The sequence below is a fragment of the Salvelinus alpinus genome, chromosome 8, assembly GCF_045679555.1.
Source record: "Salvelinus alpinus chromosome 8, SLU_Salpinus.1, whole genome shotgun sequence".
NCBI classification, from domain to species: Eukaryota; Metazoa; Chordata; class Actinopteri; order Salmoniformes; family Salmonidae; genus Salvelinus; species Salvelinus alpinus.
Window position 1 is genome coordinate 14,456,547 of NC_092093.1, and position 24,108 is coordinate 14,480,654.

At 42.9% G+C, this 24,108-nt stretch overlaps 2 protein-coding genes across 2 annotated transcripts in view; both read left to right on the plus strand.

Moving 5' to 3' along the window:
* Positions 1-23,581, plus strand: part of LOC139582582 (cytosolic 5'-nucleotidase 1A-like) — a 45,642-nt gene extending 22,061 nt beyond the window's left edge. The window contains exon 7 of the transcript XR_011676384.1: positions 22,906-23,581. The gene's annotated coding sequence lies outside the window, so the exon portion shown is untranslated. The remainder of the gene's footprint in view (positions 1-22,905) is intronic.
* Positions 10,979-22,899, plus strand: LOC139582581 (cytosolic 5'-nucleotidase 1A-like). Its single transcript, XM_071412711.1, has 6 exons — positions 10,979-11,220; positions 11,350-11,523; positions 13,690-13,819; positions 16,432-16,554; positions 21,509-21,696; positions 22,293-22,899. Exons 1-6 carry the CDS (start codon positions 11,068-11,070, stop codon positions 22,668-22,670), a joined length of 1,146 nt encoding a protein of 381 aa, XP_071268812.1. The 5' UTR covers positions 10,979-11,067; the 3' UTR covers positions 22,671-22,899.
* Positions 23,582-24,108: the final 527 nt, after the last annotated feature.

A 24,108-nucleotide genomic window follows, 5' to 3' on the forward strand; every position in this document is an offset into this window, starting at 1 on the left:
TATAGTGCATTTGTTGTCATTTGTGTTTATCCATGTGTCTGTGCCTGTGTTTGTGTCCCTTCACAGTCCCCGCTGTTCCATAAGGTCTGTTTTTTAAATCTAATTCTACTGCTTGCATCAGTTACTTGATGTGGAATAGAGTTCCATGTACTTATGGCTCTATGTAGTACTATGCGCCTCCCATAGTCTGTTCTGGCCTTTGGGTCTGTGAAGAGACCACTGGCGGCATGTCTTGTGGGCTATGCATAGGTGTCCGAGCTGTTTGCCAGCAGTTCAAACAGACATCTCGGTGTATTAAACATGTCAATCATAACAAATACAAGTAGTGTTGAAGTCCATCTCTCTTCCACTTTAAGCCAGGAGAGATTGACATGCATATTATTAATGTTAGCTCTCTGGGTATATCCAAGGGCCAGCCATGCTGCCCTGTTCTGAGCCAATAGCAATTTTCCTAAGTCCCTCTTTGTGTCACCTGACACGACTGAACCGTAGTCCATGTGCAACAAAACTAGGGCCTGTAGGACCTGCCATTTTGATAGTGCTGTTAAGAAGGCAGAGCAGTGCTTTATTATGGACAGACTTCACTCCATCTTAGATACTTGCTCAATTTCCATTCACTACAAGATTTAGTTGAGGTTTAGTGAATGATTTTACCAAAATACAAGGCATTCGTTTCTTTATTTTTATATTTAGGACTAACTTATTTATTTCTGAAACTAACTGCAGCTCTTTGCTAAGTGTTGCAGTAATTTCAGTCGCTGTAGTAGCTGACGTGTATAGTGTTGAGTCATCTGCATACATAGACACACTGGCTTGACTCAAGGCCAGTAGCATGTTATTAGTAAAGATTGAAAAAAGTAAGGGGACTAGACAGCTGCCCTGGGGAATTCCTGATTCTACCTGGATTATGTTTGAGAGGCTTAAATTCAAGAACACCCTCTGTGTTCTGTTAGACAGGTAACTCTTTATCCACAATATAGCAGGGGGTGTAAAGCCATAACACATACGTTTTTCCAGCAGCAGACTATGATCGATAATGTCAAAAGACGCACTGTGTAACAAAACAGCAATCTTTTATGGTGAATTTCTCTCAGCCAATCATCAGTCAGTTGTGTATCTGCTGTGCTTGTTGAATGTCCTTCCCTAAAAGTGTGCTGAAAGTCTGTTGTCAATGTGTTCATTGTCTATTTGTTCATTGTAAAATAGCATTGTATCTGGTCAACAAAAAAAATCCTAAAGTTTATAAGGGTTGGTGACAGGCTGATTGGTCGGCTAGAGCCAGTGAAAGGGGCTTTACTATTCTAAGGTAGCGGAATTACTTTTGCTTCCCTCCAGACCCCAGACCTGAGTGCACACACATTCTCGAATGCTTCAATTGAACATATGGCAAATAGAAGTGGCAATATAGTCCGTATTTTTCCATGCAATTTGTCAGACCCCGGTGCCTTGCTATAAACAACAATACTTTTCCACCTCTTCCACACATTCTTTATGGAATTCAAACTTACAATGCTTGTCTTTCATAATTTGGTCAGATATACTTGGATGTGTAGTGTCAGCATTTGTTGCTGACATCATGCCTTACTTTGCTAATCTTGCCAATGAAAAAATCATTAAAGTAATTGTCAATGTCAGTGGGTTTTGTGATGAATGAGCCACCTGATTCAATGAATGATGGAGCTGAGTTTGCCCCAAATTTCATTTAAGGTGCTCCAAAGCTTTTTACTATCATTCATCTTCGTTTCAATGTATAGTTTCTTCTTCTTTATATTCAGTTTGGTCATATGATTTCTCAATTTGCAGTATGTTTGCCAATCGGATGTGCAGCCAGACTTATTTGCAAATCCTTTACCTCATCACTCTCAACCATAAATGTTTTAAATTCCTCATCAATCCATGGGGATTTAACCGTTTTTACAGTCATTTTCTTAATGGGTGCGTGCTTATTAGTAACTGGAATAAGGAATTTCATAAATGTGTCAAGTACAGCATCTGGTTGCGCCTCATTTCCCACCACAGACCAACAAATATTATTTACATCAACAACATACAGTAGGAATCACTACAAAATGTATTGTATGACTTCCTATACACTATATTAGGCTCAGCCTTTGGAACTTTGGTTTTCCTAGAAATAGCTACTATATTGTGATCACTACATCCGATGGATCTGGATACTTCTTTAAAGCAAATTTCTGCAGCATCAGTAAAGATGTGATCAATACATGTTGATGATTTAATTCCTGTGCTGTTTTTAACTACTCTGGTAGGTTGACTGATAACCTGAACCAGGTTGCAGGCACTGGTTACAATTTGAAGCTTTTTCTTGAGTGTGCAGCTTGATGAAAGCCAGTCAATATTTAAATCACCCAGAAAATATACCTCTCTGTTGATATCACATAAATTATCAAGCATTTCACAGATGTTATCCAGATACTGACTGTTAGCACTTGGTGGTCTATGGCAGCTTCCCACAAGAATGGGCTTTAGGTGAGACAGATGAACCTGTAGCCATATTTCTTCAACAGTATTCAACATGAGATCCTCTCTAAGCTTTCCTGGAATGTGGTTCTAATTGGCAACATGTCCACCGTTGGCATTTCTGTCTTTTCTGTGGATTTTATAACCATGTATTGCTACCGCTGTATCAAAGGTATTATATAACTGAGTTTCAGAGATTGTCAGAATATGAATGCCATCTGTTACTTGCAAATTATTGATTTCAATAACCTTGTTTCTAAAGCTAAATATGTTAACGTGATATATTTGTATCACTTTTCTGGGATGCTTGCTTGTTTTCATTGTTTTACTGGGAAGCTTAGCAGAAGTAGACATGCTCATGTTATTTATGTTAGTGAGCTGCACTGTCACGTCCTGACCTTAGAGAGCCGTTTTATTTCTCTATTTGGTTAGGTCAGGGTGTGATTTGGGGTGGGCATTCTATGTTGTCTATTTCTTTGTTGTTTTTTCCTAGTGTGGTTCCCAATCAGAGGCAGCTGTCTATTGTTGTCTCTGATTGGGGATCATATATAACTGTTCGCTTTCATTTTTGTATTCGTTATTTTTGTTTGAGTGATTCTTGACAATAAAGATCATGAACACTTTCTACGCTGCGCTTTGGTCCACTCTTCCTTACGACGACGAGCGTTACAGAACACCCCACCAAAAAAGGACCAAGCAGCGTGGCCAGGAGGAGCAAGGATCCTGGGCCCAGGAGAAAAGGGAGTGGAGAACATCCTGGACCTGGGAGGAGGTAATGGCAGGGGACAAGACCCTGCCATGGAAGCAGGCGGAGGTAGCGAAAGAGGAATGGCGACGATACGAGGAGTCAAGGAAACGACGGAAGCACGAGAGGCAGCCCCCAAAAAATGTTGGGGGGGGGAACACGGGGTGATTGGCGGAGGTAGGGTTTAGACCTGAGCCAACTCCCCGTGCTTACCGTGGGGAGCGTGTGATTGGTCAGGCACCGTGTTATGCAGTGATGCGCACGGTGTCTCCAGTACGCATTCATATCCCGGTGCGCTCTGTTCCAGCTCCCCGCAGTTGCCGTGCTAGAGTGGGCATTCAGCCAGGACGGATTGTGCCGGCTCAGCGCTCCTGGCCTCCGGTGCGTCTCTCCGGTCCAGGATATCCTGCGCCAGCTCTACGCACGGTATCCCCAGTTCGCCAGCACAACCCAGTGAGGCCTGTGCCAACTCCCCACACTTGCCGTGCTACAGGGGGGATTCAGCCAGGACGCGTTGTGCGAGCTCTGCGCTCCAGACCTCCAGTGTGCCTCCACGGCCCAGCATACCCTGCGCCGGCTCTATGCACTATGCCTCCAGTGCGCCTTCATAGCCCAGTGCGTCCCGTGCCAGCTCTCCACACTCACCGAGCTGGAGAGAGTATCCGGCCAGGACGTGTTGTGGCAGCTCCCCGCACCAGGCTTCCAGTACGTCTCCTCAGTCCGGTGAGACCTGTCCGGCTCCATGTACGAAGCCTCCAGTGATGATCCATGGTCCGAAGCCTCCAGTGATGATCCATGGCACGAAGCCTCCAGTGATGATCCATGGCCCGGAGCCTGTAGTGATGATCCATGGCACGAAGCCTCCAGTGATAATCCATGGCCGGAGCCTCTAGTGATAATCCATGGCACGAAGCCTCCAGTCATGATCCATGTCACGAAGCCTCCTGTGATGATCCATGACACGAAGCCTCCAGTGATGATCCATGGCCCGGAGCCTGCAGTGAAGATCCATGGAACGAAGCCTCCAGCAATGATCCATGGCACGAAGCCTCCAGCGACGAGCTGCAGGCCAGAGCCTCCAGCGGGGGTTCCCAGTCCGGAGCCTCCAGCGGTGGTTCCCAGTTCAGAGCCTCCGGCGATGATCCACGGTCCAGTTCCACAGAAGCGGAGGGATCAGCGTAGGGAGCGGGGGCTACGTCCCGAACCGGAGCCGCCGCCGAGGGTAGATGCCCACCCGGACCCTCCCCTATAGGTTCAGGTTTGCGGCCGGGAGTCCGCACCTTTGGGGGAGGGGTACTGTCACGCCCTGACCTTAGAGAGACGTTTTATTTCTCTATTTGGTTAGGTCAGGGTGTTATTCGGGGTGGGCATTCTATGTTGTCTATTTCTTTGTTGTTTTTTCCTAGTGTGGTTCCCAATCAGAGGCAGCTGTCTATCGTTGTCTCTGATTGGGGATCATATTTAAGTTGTCATTTTCCGTTTGGCTTTTGTGGGGTGATGTTTTCTGTTTAGTATCTGTGCCTGACGGAACTGTTCGCTTTCGTTTTTGTATTGTTATTTTTGTTTGAGTGATTCTTGACAATAAAGATCATGAACACTTTCCACGCTGAGCTTTGGTCCACTCTTCCTTACGACGACGAGCGTTACATGCACACAGTGGACTTCTTACTAGGGCACACCGTCTCAGCGCTAACAGTATAACTCTGGTTCATAGGCACATGATTACGGCATACAATAGCTGTAGGATCAGCAGAGGCATTCGGCACAGTTAGAGGGACATAAATTAGGTTACTTACATTGTGATTTCCAACTCCCCTGGGAAACCTGATAATGGCGTCGGAGGGGATGGCTGCTGTTTTACGTGCTCCTAACCAACTGTGCTATTTTGTTTGTTTTTTCACATTGTAACTTTTTTTGTACATAATGTCGTTGCTTTCGTTTCTTATGAACGAAAAGAGCTTCTGGACATCAGAACAGCGATAGCTCAACTTGAGCTGGACAAAGTTTTTTTCTTTAATGAGTCTGACGCGAAGGATATACTGCTTCTCCGAGACCAGGCCCAAATCCCTGTCATTCGCCTGAAGAAAATACAGAAATACAAGTGGAGGAGGTCAGGGTGCCTTGTGAGAATTAATTGGCGAGTTGGTAACCACCTCTACCATCCGTTCTATTGGCCAACGTGCAATCACTGGAAAATAAACTGTATGATCTACAATCGAGACTACCCTACCAACGGAACATAAAAAAGTGTAATATCTTATGTTTCACCAAGTCGTGGCTGAATGACAATACAGATAATATAGAGCTGGCTGTATTTCCCGTGCATTGGCAGGACAGAGCAGTTACATCTGGTAGGACGAGGGGTGGGGGTGTGTCTATTTGTCAATAACAGCTGGTGGGCGATGTCTAATATTAAATACGTTTTGAGGTATTGCTCACCTGAGGTAGAGTACCTCATGATAAGCTGTTGACAACACTATCTACCAAGAGAGTTTTCATCTATATTATTCATAGTCATATATTTACCACCACAAACTGATGCTGGCACTAAGACCACACTCAACAAGCTGTATAAGGTCATAAGCAAACAAGAAAATGCTCATCTGGTGTCTCCCGAGTGAGGCAGTGGTCTAAAGTACTGCATTGCAGTGCTAGAGGCGTCCCTTCAGACCCCCCGGGCTTGATTCCGGACTGTATCACAACTGGCCGTAATCGGGAGTCCCATAGGGAGGCGCACAATTGGCCCAATGTTGTCCGGGTAAGGGGAGGGTTTGGCCAGGGGGCTTTACTTGGCTCATCGCGCTCTAGCGACTTCTTGTGGCGGGCCTGGCGCCTGCAGGCTGACCTCCATTGTCAGGCGATTAGTGTTTCCTCCAGCACATTGGTGCGTCTTGCTTCTAGGTTAAGCGGCAGGTGTTAAGAAGCGCGGTTTGGCGGGTCATGTTTCGGAGGACGCATGACTCGAACTTCGCCTCCCGAGCCCATTGGAAAGTTTCAGCAATGAGACAAGATAAAAAATTGGGATTGAAAAAGGGGGTAAAAATAAATAAAATAAAATGCTCATCCAGAAGTGGCGCTCCTAGTGGCCGGGGACTTTAATGCAGGGAAACAAATCCGTTTCACCTCATTTCTACTAGCATGTCACATGTGCAACCATACACTGCTGCTACTCGCTGTTTATTATCTGTGCATAGTCACTTTACCCCTACCTACATGTACAAATTACCTCGACTAACCTGTACCTCCGTATATTGACTCCGTACCAGTCCCACCTGTATTTAGCCTGGTTATTGTTATTTTATCATGTTACTTTAGTTTATTTAGTAAATATTTTCTTAACTCTATTTCTTGAAATGCATTGTCGGTTTTAAGGGCTTGTAAGTTAGCATTTCACGGTAAGGTCTACTGTTGTATTCGGAGCATGTGACAAATACAATTTGATTATGTACTTTTGCTGAAGCATTATGACAATTCAGCGACACAATGGTAGGGATTAACAGAGCTGGGTTTGGGTCATTGATAAGTCATTGTGTTGCTGTGAACACTGGATAATCTGACTAACACACATCTTTTTGACCTCGCTGTGATACTGTAGGCCTACTTATTTTCCTTTTCTGAGTCAATTCAGGTAGCATTTAATGTCCTGCATTTGTGTTAACCATGGCAGCCAACATTGTAAATAAAGCGATGTACAGAAAGATAATCAGCTTCTGTGTCTTTGGATCCTTTTCCCTTAAAATATTTTTTATGTCAGCCAGGCCCATCTTTTCAAAGAACCACCATTTATTTAAATCTCTAGTTGAGTAAAATAAGTTGTTTTGTTATTTTTTAATGTTCTATTCTCAGCCAGACCCATCTTTTCCCCAATTTTGAAATGTTTATTATGTCTCTATTTGAGCAATATAAGCAGTTTAAGAAAATCCTAATAATTCAGGTAATGAGCCCAACAGTCAGGCGGACAAATCTGAAAGTTCTGTCATAGAGTGAGAACGATTAGTGACAGAGTTCCAGAGTTCCTCTGTGGAGATGGGAGAACCTTCCAGGAGGACAACCATCTCTGCAGCACTCCACCAATCAGGCCTTTATTGTAGAGTGGCCAGATGGAAGCCACTCCTCAGTAAAAGTCACATGACAGCCTGCTTGGAGTTTGCCTAAAGGCACCTAAAGTACTCTCATACCATGAGAAACAAGATTTTCTGGTCTGACGAAACCAAGATTGAACATTTTGGCCTGAATGTCAAGCGTCACGTCTGCAGGAAACCTGGCACCATCAGGTGGATGCACCTGACCTCAATTTTTAGTCTCATAGCAAAGGGTCTGAATACTTACGTAAATAAGGTATTTCTGTTTTTTGTTTGTAATACATTTGCAAAAACTTTTCGCATTGTTAAAATGGGGTATTGTGTGAACATTGATGAGGAAAAAAATATTTAATCAATTTTAGAATAGGACTGTAACGTAACAAAATGTTCGAGGAAGTCAAGGAATACTTTCCGAATGCACTGTAGTTAGGCTAGTAAACACTGCCCACTCTGGTATGTTCTATTGTGAACTGTCTGGGACTCGTTGTTTACTACTTAAAGATATTTTACTTATTAAATCAAAGACTAAATTAACTGCAGTACACTGGTCTGAAATATATTAGCATAACTAGGCTACACAGAACCGTTGTGGACCCACTGTAAAATGAGAGCCTTTTACCATATTAAAATGTGTCCCAGTCCAACATGCCTAGCTCTGCCCACTGGGGCGTGGTTTACAGAGCGCTCTCTGAAATAACGCCTTGATCACACCCACAGTGTTTAGACATTTTGGTACACCAGATGTACATTCATTTCCAATGGAATGCTGTGTTTCCCTTTTTTAATACATTTTCTTACTTAACCTTTGTTTAACTAGGCAAGTCAGTTAAGAACAAATTCTTATTTACAATGACGGCCTACCCCAGCCAAACCCGGACGCTGGGAAAATTGTACGCCTCCCTATGGGACTCCCAATCCCGGCCGATTGTGATACAGCCCGGAATCGAACCAGGGTCCGTAGTGACGCTTCTATCGCACTGCGATCCTGTGCCTTAGCCCGCTGCGCCACTCGGGAGAAAACACATAATATAACTGTAAAAAACAGATGCAGGTTGGAGGGCCATCAAGCCTTGCAGCATTGCGTTGAAGAGGCACTTGCTGTGCGTTCTGTGTGGTGCATACGTTAGATTTATCGAACATACGTGTCAAACTGTATGAGTTGACGACTTGACAGAAATGGAAGCAGAAGGTGAATGGTGAACTTTTGTTGCACACATATCTAGATGATGCTGCGTACTATTTAGTGCTTTCTCACTATCGGTGTGATCAAGGCGTCAGCGCCCGTATCATCGTATTCCACCGGATTGAGTACTCTCATCACACCCGCACCACACACTAGAATACTGCAGCACCGTTTGGCATAAACCCTCACATTGATGCCACATAAAAAGAGAAGAAGATGACGTATAGGTTCACAGCAGTTGTTGCCAACTCCTCAGTAAGGAAAGTAGCTATTGGCTGTCCTAAAGGTCGCTAGTAGCCGCTAAATGACGCTGTAGGAGAGAGGAATAACGTCGTGGTAGAGACAAAAAGTGAGGAAAAAACACCCTAAATATGTTTAGAACTACAAATGAACTTTCTTCTGTGGATTCTTGTTTTTTTTAATGTCACAATTACAACCCTCCTCCTTTGTCCGGGCTTGGGACCGGCAAAAGTGACCCAAAAGAGACACTTTGGCGGAGTTACTTAGTTTTTAATTTTATTTAATTTTTTTGTTTTTAATTTTATTTTTCTTAATACTTCTTATGGATCAAATCCCGTTAGCAGGATTGATTTGACAACATCCGGTGAAATGGCAGAGCGCCAAATTCAAATGAAATTATTAGAAATATTTAACTTTCATACAATCACAAGTGCAATACACCAAGCTGAACTCCTTGTTAATCCAGCCACCATGTCAGATTTCAAAAAGGCAAACCATGCTATTATCTGAGGACAGCACCCCGCATACAAACACATGGCAATCATATTTCAACCCGTCAGGCGCGACACAAAACTCAGAAATAACGATATAATTCATGCCTTCTCTTTGAAGATCTTCTTCTGTTGGCACTCCAATATGTCCCATAAACATCACAAATGGTTCTTTTGTTCGATAAATTCTGTCGTTATATCTCCAAAATGTCCATTTATTTGGCGTGTTTGATTCAGAAAAACACCGGTTCCAACTCGCCCGACATGACTACACATTATCTAATAAGTTACCTGTAAACTTTGTCCAAACATTTCAAACAACTTTCCTAATCCAACTTTAGGTATTTTAAAACGTAAATAATCGATAAAATTTAAGATGGGATAAACTGTGTTCAATAGAGGATAAAATGAAAGTGGAGCGAGCTTCAGGTCGTGCGCCCCAAACAAAAGAGTACGCTTGCCTATACACCCAGAAAGGAAAGGGCTACTTATTCATTACTCAAAGGAAAAACATCAACCAATTTCTAAAGACTGTTGACATCTGGTGGAAGCCATAGGAACTGCAAGCATATTTCTATTAAAACGGGCTTGCCATAGAAACCAGATTGACCTCAAAAAATGTTTTCCATGGATGGATTGTGCTCGGGGTTTCGCCTTCCAAATCAGTTCTGTTATACTCACAAACATTATTCAAACAGTTTTAGAAACTTCAGAGTGTTTTCTATCCAACTAATATACTAATAATATGCATATCCTAGCTTCTGGGCCTGAGTAGTAGGCAGTTTACTTTGGGCACGCTTTTCATCCGGACGTGAAAATACTAGCCCAGAGAGGTAAATTTGGTTTGGTTTCTAACCTTATGGTCCACTTAGGACCATCACAGTAAAACATGAACATTTTTAACAATAACATATTTTACATTTTTTTTGTATACAATTTACAATCTAAATGGACCAAAAAGAGACAATAGAAAAAACTGTCAATGTCTGCCGCACAGATCCCTTTAGCGGGATCATTTTCGTCTACATCCGGTGAATTGCAGAGCGCCAAATTCAAATTAAATTTCTAAAAATATTAAATTTTCATGAAATCACAAGTGCATCACACCAAAACACAGCTTAACGTGTTGTTAATCCAGCCGGCGTGTCAGATTTCAAAAAGACTTTACGGTGAAAGCAAACCATGCGATTATGTGAGGACAGCTCTCAGCAGACAAAACATTACAAATAGCTAGCAGCAAAGTAGATTGGTCACGAAGACAACAACATAATTGGTGAGAATCACAAAATAGGGTATACAATTATTTCTAGCTCTTAAAGGGGCAGTAACCTACATTGGGTATACAGATTTCAATTACAGCATTATTTAATCTGCAGTTATTCTTCTGCTATTTATTCTGTTACTAATAATATTTACATGTTAATTGTATATTCTGATTACAATTATTATGTCTCATCTTTTAACTAAATACAATCTATTAGCTTCCAAAATGTAAGTAGGTATATATAGCAGTCCAATAACACGTTCTGATGGAATGGCTTGTCCTGCACCCATAGTGCATTGAGTGAATGTTGGAAAAAGATCTTGGTTCCTTTCTAAACATAACAATGTGAATGCAAAGAAGACTCAGACCACAAAATAGGTGAAGTGAAGTGAACTGGCAAAACAGTGATAGTCAGAGTGACCTTCGGCCTGTCCCATGAGTGTTTGCGAGTTATATGACATGTCAGTTCTGATGTAAGAGAATGCTCAACAACAGAGTTACTGTAGGCTCGCCCATCCAAACATTTCCATAAACTTGCCTGTCATTGTTTGTTCTGATCATCTACATTTGGAATCAGTATTATGGATCTACCAGACCTAGAACTTTTCCATCCCAGGCCAAATATGAGTGAAATCAAAATTACCAATCCAGCAGCCACTAACACTGGAGAGGAGAAAGACTGGGCAGCATCAAAAGCCTGTTCTGACAGTTTAAAAACAAAGAAACCTAAACCCGTAAGTGATACATTTTTACATTTGCAGCTGTTGTTTGCCTTTTGCCTATAAAATCATTATCTTTAGATGTACAATATTGGTAATTTCTTTCATCAAAACTTTTGCTTTATAATCTTGCTTTCCAAATAGCCCAAACCCCAAAATGCCGTGACAATCGCCGTCTCCTCTCGCACCCTGTTCAACATGGTTGAGGAAAGGAAGATCTATGAGGAAGAGGGAGTCGAGAAGTATATGGCCTACATGAATCAACAAAAGCACGAGAATGAGCCGCTCATGCCAGGTGTTGCGTTTCCCCTTGTGAAGGTATATTAGAGGGATTGAATTAACTAAAGATATGGACTACCTGCATGTCTGTGCATGGGAGTATCACAGGGTGGGGTTGTGCTACGACTTCATATAGATTCTGTATTGTAGGTGAAAGGGAAACCTCATTCACTCTGTGTTGCCAATGTCTTTAGGCCTAGATGGAATTTGTGTAATGTATCTAGAATAGTGTTTTGCTCAGAATTACAATAAGCAATGTTGTTTCCCACTGTTAGGCACCATCTACACATCAATGCATGAATGACACTTTGGCAGAATATTCTTGTTTTTCCCTATTTAAGCTGCTCTATACTCTTAGAAGTAAAGGTGCCTGGAATAACCTTTAGGGTTGCCACACCTACAGAACCTTTCCAGTTGAAAAAGGTTTCCTTGAGGAACCCCTCTGAAAAGTTAATTCGAGGAACCCTTGTGTAAAGGTTTGAAAAGGAACATTTTTGTGATGGGAGGTGTTCAGTTTTGAGCATTTTTGATGATATATTGTAGAGGTGGCTTTCTATCAGATTGGAGCCGTGGCTTATTGGAGCCGTGGATTTCAGTCTAATACACACCAGCCAGGTTGTAGTCGGTCTAGTCTAGTACAAACCAGCCAGGTTGTAGTCGGTCTAGTCTAGTACACACCAGCCAGGTTGTAGTTGGTCTAGTCTAGTACACACCAGCCAGGTTGTAGTCGGTCTAGTCTAGTACACACCAGCCAGGTTGTAGTCGGTCTAGTCTAGTACACACCAGCCAGGTTGTAGTCGGTCTAGTCTAGTACACACCAGCCAGGTTGTAGTCGGTCTAGTCTAGTACACACCAGCCAGGTTGTAGTTGGTCTAGTCTAGTACACACCAGCCAGGTTGTAGTTGGTCTAGTCTAGTACAAACCAGCCAGGTTGTAGTTGGTCTAGTCTAGTACAAACCAGCCAGGTTGTAGTCGGTCTAGTCTAGTACAAACCAGCCAGGTTGTAGTCGGTCTAGTCTAGTACACACCAGCCAGGTTGTAGTCGGTCTAGTCTAGTACAAACCAGCCAGGTTGTAGTCGGTCTAGTCTAGTACAAACCAGCCACGTTGTAGTCGGTCTAGTCTAGTACAAACCAGCCAGGTTGTAGTTGGTCTAGTCTAGTACAAACCAGCCAGGTTGTAGTCGGTCTAGTCTAGTACAAACCAGCCAGGTTGTAGTTGGTCTAGTCTAGTACAAACCAGCCAGGTTGTAGTTGGTCTAGTCTAGTACAAACCAGCCAGGTTGTAGTCGGTCTAGTCTAGTACAAACCAGCCAGGTTGTAGTTGGTCTAGTCTAGTACACACCAGACAGGTTGTAGTTGGTCTAGTCTAGTACAAACCAGCCAGGTTGTAGTTGGTCTAGTCTAGTACAAACCAGCCAGGTTGTAGTTGGTCTAGTACAAACCAGCCAGGTTGTAGTTGGTCTAGTCTAGTACACACCAGCCAGGTTGTAGTTGGTCTAGTCTAGTACACACCAGCCAGGTTGTAGTTGGTCTAGTCTAGTACACACCAGCCAGGTTGTAGTTGGTCTAGTCTAGTACACACCAGCCAGGTTGTAGTTGGTCTAGTCTAGTGCACACCAGCCAGGTTGTAGTTGGTCTAGTCTAGTACACACCAGCCAGGTTGTAGTTGGTCTAGTACACACCAGCCAGGTTGTAGTTGGTCTAGTCTAGTACACACCAGCCAGATTGTAGTTGGTCTAGTCTAGTACAAACGAGCCAGGTTTTAGTTGGTCTAGTACACACCAGCCAGGTTGTAGTTGGTCTAGTCTAGTACACACCAGCCAGGTTGTAGTTGGTCTAGTCTAGTACACACCAGCCAGGTTGTAGTTGGTTTAGTACAAACCAGCCAGGTTGTAGTTGGTCTAGTCTAGTACAAACCAGCCAGGTTGTAGTTGGTCTAGTCTAGTACACACCAGCCAGGTTGTAGTCGGTCTAGTCTAGTACACACCAGCCAGGTTGTAGTTGTTCTAGTATAAACCAGCCAGGTTGTAGTTGGTCTAGTCTAGTACACACCAGCCAGGTTGTAGTCGGTCTAGTACAAACCAGCCAGGTTGTAGTTGGTCTAGTCTAGTACACACCAGCCAGGTTGTAGTCGGTCTAGTACAAACCAGCCAGGTTGTGTCATCGTTTCTTAATCCCTGAAAACACACACACACACACTGCAGGCTCTGATGACGGTAAACTCCAGACTGAGGCAGCTCTACCCCGACAGTGAGGAACTGTTTGATATCGTCCTGATGACTAATAACCACGCCCAGGTCGGGGTGCGCCTCATCAACAGCATCAACCACTACGGTCCGTATAACACGCATACAACACGCCTACATGCTCTGCCACGCTTACTGCAATCTTACAGCCACGCCTACAATGTTATAAGACACACCTGTTTTGGAAAATAAAGTGTGGGGCCTTTTAAAAACCCAAACCCTCTCTCTAGCCCTGGGACACAGAGACACAAACTTTAGAGAGAAACTCCAGCCCAGCAGCGGTTACCATCCCCCGGCTTCACACCTCTGGCCCTGGCTACTCTGTTGCTAGGGGGTTGCAAAATGCCCTTCCACTCTCCCCCGGTTAGATTAATGTGACCTGGTCAGTCAATCACAGGCTGTACTTGGTGGGGATTTCAAACCCGCAACACAGGCTGTACTTGGTGGGGATTTCAAACCCGCAACACAGGCTGTACTTGGTGGGGATTTCAAACCCGCAACACAGGCTGTACTTGGTGGGGATTTCAAACCCGAAACACAGGCTGTACTTGGTGGGGATTTCAAACCCGCAACACAGGCTGTACTTGGTGGGGATTTCAAACCCGCAACACAGGCTGTACTTGGTGGGGATTTCAAACCCGCAACACAGGCTGTACTTGGTGGGGATTTCAAACCCGCAACACAGGCTGTACTTGGTGGGGATTTCAAACCCGCAACACAGTCTGTACTTGGTGGGGATTTCAAACCCGCAACACAGTCTGTACTTGGTGGGGATTTCAAACCCGCAACACAGGCTGTACTTGGTGGGGATTTCAAACCCGCAACACAGTCTGTACTTGGTGGGGATTTCAAACCCGCAACACAGGCTGTACTTGGTGGGGATTTCAAACCCGCAACACAGTCTGTACTTGGTGGGGATTTCAAACCCGCAACACAGGCTGTACTTGGTGGGGATTTCAAACCCGCAACACAGGCTGTACTTGGTGGGGATTTCAAACCCGCAACACAGGCTGTACTTGGTGGGGATTTCAAACCCGCAACACAGGCTGTACTTGGTGGGGATTTCAAACCCGCAACACAGGCTGTACTTGGTGGGGATTTCAAACCCGCAACACAGGCTGTACTTGGTGGGGATTTCAAACCCGCAACACAGTCTGTACTTGGTGGGGATTTCAAACCCGCAACACAGTCTGTACTTGGTGGGGATTTCAAACCCGCAACACAGTCTGTACTTGGTGGGGATTTCAAACCCGCAACACAGGCTGTACTTGGTGGGGATTTCAAACCCGCAACACAGGCTGTACTTGGTGGGGATTTCAAACCCGCAACACAGGCTGTACTTGGTTGGGATTTCAAACCCGCAACACAGGCTGTACTTGGTGGGGATTTCAAACCCGCAACACAGGCTGTACTTGGTGGGGATATCAAACCCGCAACACAGTCTGTACTTGGTGGGGATTTCAAACCCGCAACACAGTCTGTACTTGGTGGGGATTTCAAACCCGCAACACAGGCTGTACTTGGTGGGGATTTCAAACCCGCAACACAGGCTGTACTTGGTGGGGATTTCAAACCCGCAACACAGTCTGTACTTGGTGGGGATTTCAAACCCGCAACACAGGCTGTACTTGGTGGGGATTTCAAACCCGCAACACAGTCTGTACTTGGTGGGGATTTCAAACCCGCAACACAGTCTGTACTTGGTGGGGATTTCAAACCCGCAACACAGGCTGTACTTGGTGGGGATTTCAAACCCGCAACACAGTCTGTACTTGGTGGGGATTTCAAACCCGCAACACAGTCTGTACTTGGTGGGGATTTCAAACCCGCAACACAGTCTGTACTTGGTGGGGATTTCAAACCCGCAACACAGTCTGTACTTGGTGGGGATTTCAAACCCGCAACACAGTCTGTGAACTTAGGGTTGCAGAGACAACATGTCATAAGAACTCTGCACCACTTTAACTAATTTCTGGACCTTCTACATGAACATTTCTGACTTTGGACATTCCCTGACCAAGCATCTTTGACACTATACACTAGCAATACTACTAGTTCCCTCTGTAAAGTCGTGTGTGTCTGTTTGGTGAATAGGCAATAAAGTGTGGATTGTATGTATCCTTATCTCCTGCTTGTTATCAGTCGTCTTACTGGGACTCTGGGACAGTTGTACCTATATATTTATACCAGCACCAGTTGGTGGTGCTTTTTCTTCGGGTCCATTGAATGATTGGACATACAATTTAAAAGGTACAATAGGCAGAAATCGCTCCGTCATTTCCTTGTTGCTAAAATTCAAAAAAATTCGAAACAAACAGTACAATGAGTATCTAAACTGCTGTGAAATATATTTTCCATAAACAAAAATATTGTATTTTCACCTGGTATACAAAACTGAAAGTAAAAGATGAAAAAAATGTACTTAACGGGAAGCATACAAATAGAAGATATCTACCACTTGTTAGACTTGCTTTCAATGAGAATGAAAGATCTATAACTCATAACTATGTGCATTTGGTTGGGTCACCAAAAAGTTAAATTTTGCAGCTTTAATGCTGCTCTTTTGACCAAATATGTTGTGTTTATTGTTTATGCCTGTTGTTCATGATATGTAGTGGCCATCTTTGGCTACCACCATGATAACTATACATCACATTTCTATACGGTGATAATGTTTTTGTTGTTTCGTCTATCTGACAGATTTAACTATTGAGAGATTCTGTATGACCGGAGGGCAAAGCCCCATTGGCTATCTGAAGGCCTACATGACCAACCTGTACCTCTCCAAGGATGGAGAGAAAGTCACCGAGGCCATTGAGGAGGGTAGGTGGTGATGCCATTGTTTTTTGGCCTCTAGGGATTTAACTGGTTTAGCTTAGCATGGGTGCTAAGTCAACAACTGTAGATGTACATTGTGGTAACACTTTATAGTATAGCCTACAGCTGTAATGCATGGATGATGCTGTTGTGACTCATTGTAATAGCTGTAATGGAATCAATGGAACGTGGTCAAACATGTGGTGTGATGTGTTTGTTACCCTTCCATATACTCCATTCCAGCCATTACAATGAACCTGTCCTCCTATAGCTCCTCCAACCAGCCTCCACTGGGATTTCCTAAACCCAGAAGTACAACATCACGACACTTCCAGGAAAGCTTTTGAAACAGACCAAACAGTCCAGGCCGGGGTTTGAGAAGTCAGTGAGAGAAGTGAAGAATTATTCCTTAGTTGTTCATTAAGGCACATCCTAGATTGGAGCCAATGTCTTAAGTAGTTGAACATGTTATTACCCCAACTTTGTGAAAATTACACATTTAAATTTTTGTCAAAACCTGCTTTAAATTGAAGGAGAGGCTTTGATTTGACGGCCTGCAGATGTGCAGTTCAGCGTGAGACGACTTAGACCTGATGACATGTATTTACGCATCAGCTTATTTACGTTGCCATGACACGGCCGACAAGTGTGATCGGGGATTTTAATTGGAGAAGCAGTTTTATCTTTATAATGTACTGTCTTTGTTATGTATGTATGTATGTATGTATGTATGTATGTATGTATGTGTATATGTGTGTGTGTGTGTATATATATATATATAATACAATACAGTTGAAGTCGGAAGTTTACATACACTTAGGTTGGAGTCATTAAAACTTGTTTTTCAACCTCTCCACAAATTTCTTGTTTATCAAACTATAGTTTTGGGAAGTCGGAGGGACATCTACTTTGTGCATGACACAAGTCATTTTTATAACAATTGTTTACAGACAGATTATTTAACTTATAATTCACTGTATCACAATTCCAGTGGGTCAGAAGTTTACATACACTAAGTTGACTGTGCCTTTAAACAGCTTGGAAAATTCCAGAAAATGATGTCATGGCTTTAGAAGTTTCTGATAGGCTAATCGCTATCATTTGAGTCAATTGGAGGTGCACCTGTGGATGTATTTCAAGGCCTACCTTCAAACTCAGTGCCTCTTTGCTTGACATCATGGGAAAATCAAAAGAAATCAGCCAAGACCTCACAAAAAAAATTGTAGACCTCCACAAGTCTGCTTCATGCTTGGGAGCAATTTCCAAATGCTTGAAGGTACCACATTCATCTGTTCAAACAATAGTACGCAAGTATAAACACCATGGGTCCACGCAGCCGTCATACCGCTCCGGAAGGAAACTCGTTCTGTCTCCTAGAGATGAACGTACTTTGGTGCGAAAAGTGCAAATAAATCACAGAACAACAGCAAAGGACCTTGTGAAGATACTGGAGGAAACAGGTACAAAAGTATCTATATCCACAGTAAAACGAGTCCTATATCGACATAACCTGAAAGGCCACACAGCAAGGAGAAGCCACTGCTCCAAAACCGCCATAAAAAAGCCAGACTACGGTTTGCAACTACACATGAGGACAAAGATCGTACTTTTTGGAGAAATGTCTTCTGGTCTGATGAAACAAAAATAGAACTGTTTGGCCATAATGACCATCTTTATGTTTGGAGGAAAAAGGGGGATGCTTGCAAGCCGAAGAACACCATCCCAACCGTGAAGCACGGAGGTGACAGCATCATGTTGTGGGGGTGCTTTGTTGCAGGAGGGACTGGTGCACTTCACAAAGTAGATGGCATCATGAGGATGGAAAATGATGTGGATATATTGAAGCAACATCTCAAGACATCAGTCAGGAAGTTAAAGCTTGGTCGCAAATGGGTCTTCCAAATGGACAATGACCCCAAGCATACTTCCAAAGTTGTGGCAAAATGGCTTAAGGACAACAAAGTCAAGGTATTGGAGTGGCCATCACAAAGCCCTGACCTCACAATCCCATTGAACATTTGTGGGCAGAAATGAAAAAGTGTGTGCGAGCAAGGAGGCCTAGAAACCTGACTCAGTGTGAGTTTTTGTCACAACCCGGCTCGTGGGAAGTGACAAAGAGCTCTTATAGGACCAGGGCACAAATAATAATATAATAATAATCAATAATTTTGCTCTTAGCCATCTAACATATAAAACCTTACTTGTTCATCGAAAATTGTGAATAATTCACCACAGGTTAATGAGAAGGGTGTGCTTGAAAGGATGCACATAACTCTGCAAAGTTGGGTTGTATTGGAAAGAGTCTCTGTCTTTTCCCACACACAGTCTGTGCCTGTATTTCGTTTTCATGCTAGTGATGGCTGAGAATCCACTCTCACATAGGTACGTGGTTGCAAAGGGAATCAGTGTCTTAACTGCGTTATTTGCTAAGGCAGGATACTCTGAGCGCAGCCTATTCCAGAAATCTGGCAGTGGCTTTTGATTTAAATTCAATTTTCACAGAACCGCTTGTTGCAATTTCGATGAGGCTCTTGTTCAGATATCGGTAAGTGAACTGGAGGCACGGCATGAAAGGGATAACGAATCAAGTTGTTTGTGTCATCCGTTTCAGGAAAGTACCTGCGTTATTGCACACCCAACTCACTCAGGTGCTTCGCTATATCACATTTGACATTGTCCGTAAGCTTGAGTTAATTTGCACACAAACAAATCATACAATGATGGAAAGATCCGTGTGAGGTCCTTGTTAATGCAGACACCAAGACAGAGCAGAGCTCCAACTTCTTAATCATAGCCTCAATTTTGTGCCGCACATTGAATATAGTTGCGGAAAGTCCCTGTAATCCTAGATTCAGATCATTCAGGCGAGAACAAACATCACCCAGATAGGCCAGTCGTGTGAGAAACTCGTCATCATGCAATCAGTCAGACAAGTGAAAATTATGGTCAGTAATGAAAACTTTAAGCTCGTCTCTCAATTTAAAAAAACGTGTCAACACTTTTCCCCTTGATAACCAGCGCATTTCAGTATGTTGCAAAAGCGTTACATGGTCGCTGCCCATATCATTGCATAATGCAGAAAATACACGAGAGTTCAGGGGCCTTGCTTTAACAAAGTTAACAATTTTCACTATAGTGTCCAGAACCTATTTCAAGCTGTCAGGCATTCCTTTGGCAGCAATAGCCTCTTGGTGGATGCTGCAGTGTACCCAAGTGGCGTCGGGAGCAATCCACTATGTCTCCCTGTCATGGCTTTTGCGCCATCAGTACAGATACCAACACATCTTGACCACCAAAGTCCATTTGATGTCACAAAGCTGTCCAGTACTTTAAAAATATCCTCTCATGTTGTCCTGGTTTCCAATGGTTTGCAGAATCAAATCAAATCAAAGTGTATTTGTCACTTGCGCCAAATACAACAGGTGTAGACCTTACAGTGAAATGCTTACTTACAGGCTCTAACCAAAAGTGCAAAAAAGGTATTAGGTGAACAATAGGTAAGTAAAGAAATATAGCAACAGTAAAAGGACAGTGGAAAATAACAGTAGCGAGGCTATAAAAGTAGCGAGGCTACATACAGACACCGGTTATCAAATCAAATCAAAGTGTATTTGTCACATGGGCCAAATACAACAGGTGTAGACCGTAGAGTGAAATGCTTACTTACAGGCTCTATCCAATAGTGCAAGAAAGGTGTTAGGTGAACAATAGGTAAGTAAAGAAATAAAACAACAGTAAAAAGACAGGCTATATACAGTAGCGAGACTATAAAAGTAGCGAGGCTACATACAGACACCGGTTAGTCAGGCTGGTTGAGGTAGTATGTACATGTAGATATGGTTAAAGTGACTATGCATATATGATGAACAGAGAGTAGCAGTAGCGTAAAATAATGCAGATAGCCCGGTTAGCCAATGTGCAGGAGCACTGGTTGGTCGGGCCAATTGAGGTAGTATGTACATGAATATATAGTTAAAGTGACTATGCATATATGATAAACAGAGAGTAGCAGCAGCATAAAAATAGTGTTCATATAAGTGAACCCCAAATCAATGTAGTGCTCATCGTATTAGCGCCTCCTCAATGGTCCAATGTCCTGTTGTTCGGTGCTTTCCCGGGTAAGGGTTCAGTAGCTCTTCGGCTGCATCGGATTCACAACTGTCAGTGTCCATGCTAGCTGGCTAACAACAAATGTAGAATTACTGATGCTAGCATTGGATGTGCTCGTGGAAGCAGAACAACTTGTGTCATCGACAGGTGCAGGTATAGCACTGCTGGTAGTAGCAGTACTACCAGTAGAGCTGGAATGCGGGCCTTACTTTTTTTTAACCATTTATACATTTTCAAGCCAACGGAATGAGCAACTGCTACGTTTGGCTACATACGGACCGTTAGTGGAATTCCCGTGAGAGAGTAACGGTTAATGTGATTGGATGTTAATTATTTGACTAGGCTACCTGTATTTGACATTGTGTTGTTACTTCGCTGATCACTAAGTGGTTTAATTTAATTTTTGCCAGTGAAACGAGGCTACTAATTGTGTTTTTATTTTCATTAAAAAAAATGTGAATCAGATTTTTATTTTGCGTTCCCCGGATGGCATTGTGTGTACCCCAGTTTGTGCATACCTGCACTAGACACTATTTATGGGGGTTATTAGTAAGACTTAAATCAATCAATAAGAACCTAACAAGGTTATACTCTTAAATTGATCTGAGGCCTGAAATAGCCAATCCAGATTCAAATCCCTAAAATGACCAATTCCTAGGACAAGGACCAGGGGGTTGGCTGCATCAAGCAACAAATAAATTCCAGCAACAAAAAATAGTGTATTCTGGTTTATGGACACGTTTCTTTGGAACAGAAATATTTAAAGATTATTAACTATTGTTAATATTGAAAGATTATGAGATTATTTGTTACGAGAATGTATAAAACCCTAATAATATTTTATAAACAGGCATTGCTGCAGCGACCATGTTTACATCTGGAGATGTGGAAAACCAGCTGTCCGACACACAGCTGAAAGTAGCCTTTGACGGAGACGCTGTCCTCTTCTCTGATGAGTCGGAGATCATCGCGAAACGACGTGGCCTGGATAAGTTCTTTGAGCACGAGCAGGAGTTTGAGAACATACCTCTTAAAAAGGTGATCACGAGAGGATTCTGAAGTACTACATGCCTACACTTTATGTAGATGTTTTTTTTCTTCAGATTTCCTTATTTGGAGTCTCCTACACTGTTAGAAAAAATGGTCTATCTACAATGTAAAGGGGTTCTTTGGCTGTCCCCATAGGAAACCCTTTGATAAACCCTTTTTGGTTCCAGGTAGAACCCTTTCCACAGAGGGTTTTACATGGAACTCAAAAGGGTTCTACCCGGTACCAAAAAGGGTTCTACCAGGAACCAAACAGGGTTATCCTGTGGGGACAGCCGAAGAACCCTTTTGTAACCCTTTTTTATAAGAGTGTATACAGGGGTTATAGATTTTCAACTAACTAGCAAAAAACTTTTTAACTAACTATCCCACTATCCCTAATCCCTGACGTAACCCTTACCTTAATCGTACCAAGTTGTTGCATATCAACATTGGCAGTTAATATCTTGGTGATAGTTTGAGCATCTAAAGACCATCTATAATAGGGGACTATCCCAATAACCCATTGATATGTATTATTTACTTTGATTTTGGACGAAAGTAAAAACAATACTATGCTAACCCTATGTCTCATTTGTTTCTCTCAGGGTCCCTTGAAGTGTTTCCTGGAGGCACTGGGGAAGCTCCAGAGAAAGTTCTACGCCAAGAATGAGCGTATGAACTGCCCCATTCGTACCTACCTGGTAACAGCCCGCAGTGCAGCCAGCTCAGGGGCCCGTGCCCTCAAGACCCTCAGGAGCTGGGGCCTGGAGATCGACGAAGCCCTGTTCCTAGCCGGGGCCCCCAAAGGGCCCCTCCTGCAGATGATCCGGCCCCACATATTTTTCGACGACCAGATGTTCCATATCGAGGGAGCCAAGGAGCTGGGGACCATCGCTGCACACGTGCCTTATGGGATCGGACAGAAGTATCACAAGGGGGAACTTATTGAGCAGCCTGACAAAGATGTCAAAGACAAGAAGTAAATAGCCTCCTAGTGGTGGGGAGATATCATACGTTATGCAACTGCTTAGTTGCACACAACCCTGTCATCAGCTGTAGGACCTTTATTGTTTATCAGGATTTTGTATTATTTCTCTTTTTAACACTTTATTACAAACATCTTTATCAGAGAATGTTGTATTAACAGGAGAGAAAAACTAATTTTATATCTTTAGATATGTGCACTCTAGTAAACGTATGAAAGGGAGCACTTACAAGGTAGAATGGTTATTGATATGAAGCGCTGCAAAAAAATATGCATTTTGGTTTTACTGCACACCATACAAAAACAGACATTAACACATTATTATTTATTATTTACACTGAGATGCAGTCGGGATCTTAAGCACTTACAAACTCGTACCATATTATACGAATTACATTTTTCTTTTTGCAGGACATGACATCACACAAAATGGATGATGTAGTACACAATTGTGCATATTTTTCGGGGACCCATTTTGGCTCGTGAGCAGTGAGCACGACAAAAATATTGGTTGAAATGTACTGAACTTTAGAAGCAACACTTTAATATTCAATCATTCTTCTTACTATCCATGCATTGTTCTAATCTATTACATTTTCTTATTACATTTAATAATACACATTTTTAGACGTAAGAAACCTCACCTTGCTCTTAGAAAAGCTGTATTAGGCTATATGGTTATGTCAAAACCTCAAGCAAGCTAGTTCAACATATCTGTTTCACTAGTAAAATGTTACGTGTCAGCCATTGTGTTCCGAATAGTTTACAGCTGAATTTACACAATTTTTTGTTTATTTTTTCAGTTTTAACTGAACATAAAGGGTTCTAAAGGGTTCTATATATAAATGCAACATATAAAGTGTTTTTCTCATGTTTCATGAGCTGAAATAAAAGTTCCCAGAAATGTTCCATACGCACAAAAAGCTAATTTCTCTCAAATGTTGTGCACAAATTTACATCCATGTTTGTCAGCATTTCTCCTTTGCCAAGATAATCCATCCATCTGACAGGTGTGGCATATCAAGAAGCTGATTAATCAGCATGATCATTACACAGGTGCACCTTGTGCTGGGGAAAATAAAATGTGCAGTTTTGTCACACTCACAATGCCACAGATGTATGAAGTTTTGAAGGAGCATTCAATTGGCATGCTGAATGCAGGAATGTCTACCAGAGCTGTTGCCAGAGAATTGAATGTTCATTTCTATACCATAAGCCACCTCCAACGTTGTTCTAGAGAATTTGGCAGTACGTACAACCGGCCTCACAGCTGCAGACCACGTCAGCCCAGGACCTCGACATCCGGTTTCTGTACCTGTGGGATCGTCTGAGACCAGTCACCCGGACAGCCGATGAAACTGAGGAGTATTTCTGTCTCTAATAAAGCCCTTTGTGGGGAAAAACTCAATCTCTGTAACGTCAGGAGAATGATGGGT

What these genes read in the sequence shown, in the direction of transcription:
- LOC139582581 (XM_071412711.1), top strand. Translation starts at nt 11,068, where the DNA reads ATGGATCTACCAGACCTAGAACTTTTCCATCCCAGGCCAAATATGAGT. An exon ending in AAACAAAGAAACCTAAACCC is followed by an intron (nt 11,221 to 11,349) that starts GTAAGTGATACA and finishes CTTTCCAAATAG; the next exon opens with CCCAAACCCCAAAATGCCGT. An exon ending in CACCGAGGCCATTGAGGAGG is followed by an intron (nt 16,555 to 21,508) that starts GTAGGTGGTGAT and finishes TTTTATAAACAG; the next exon opens with GCATTGCTGCAGCGACCATG.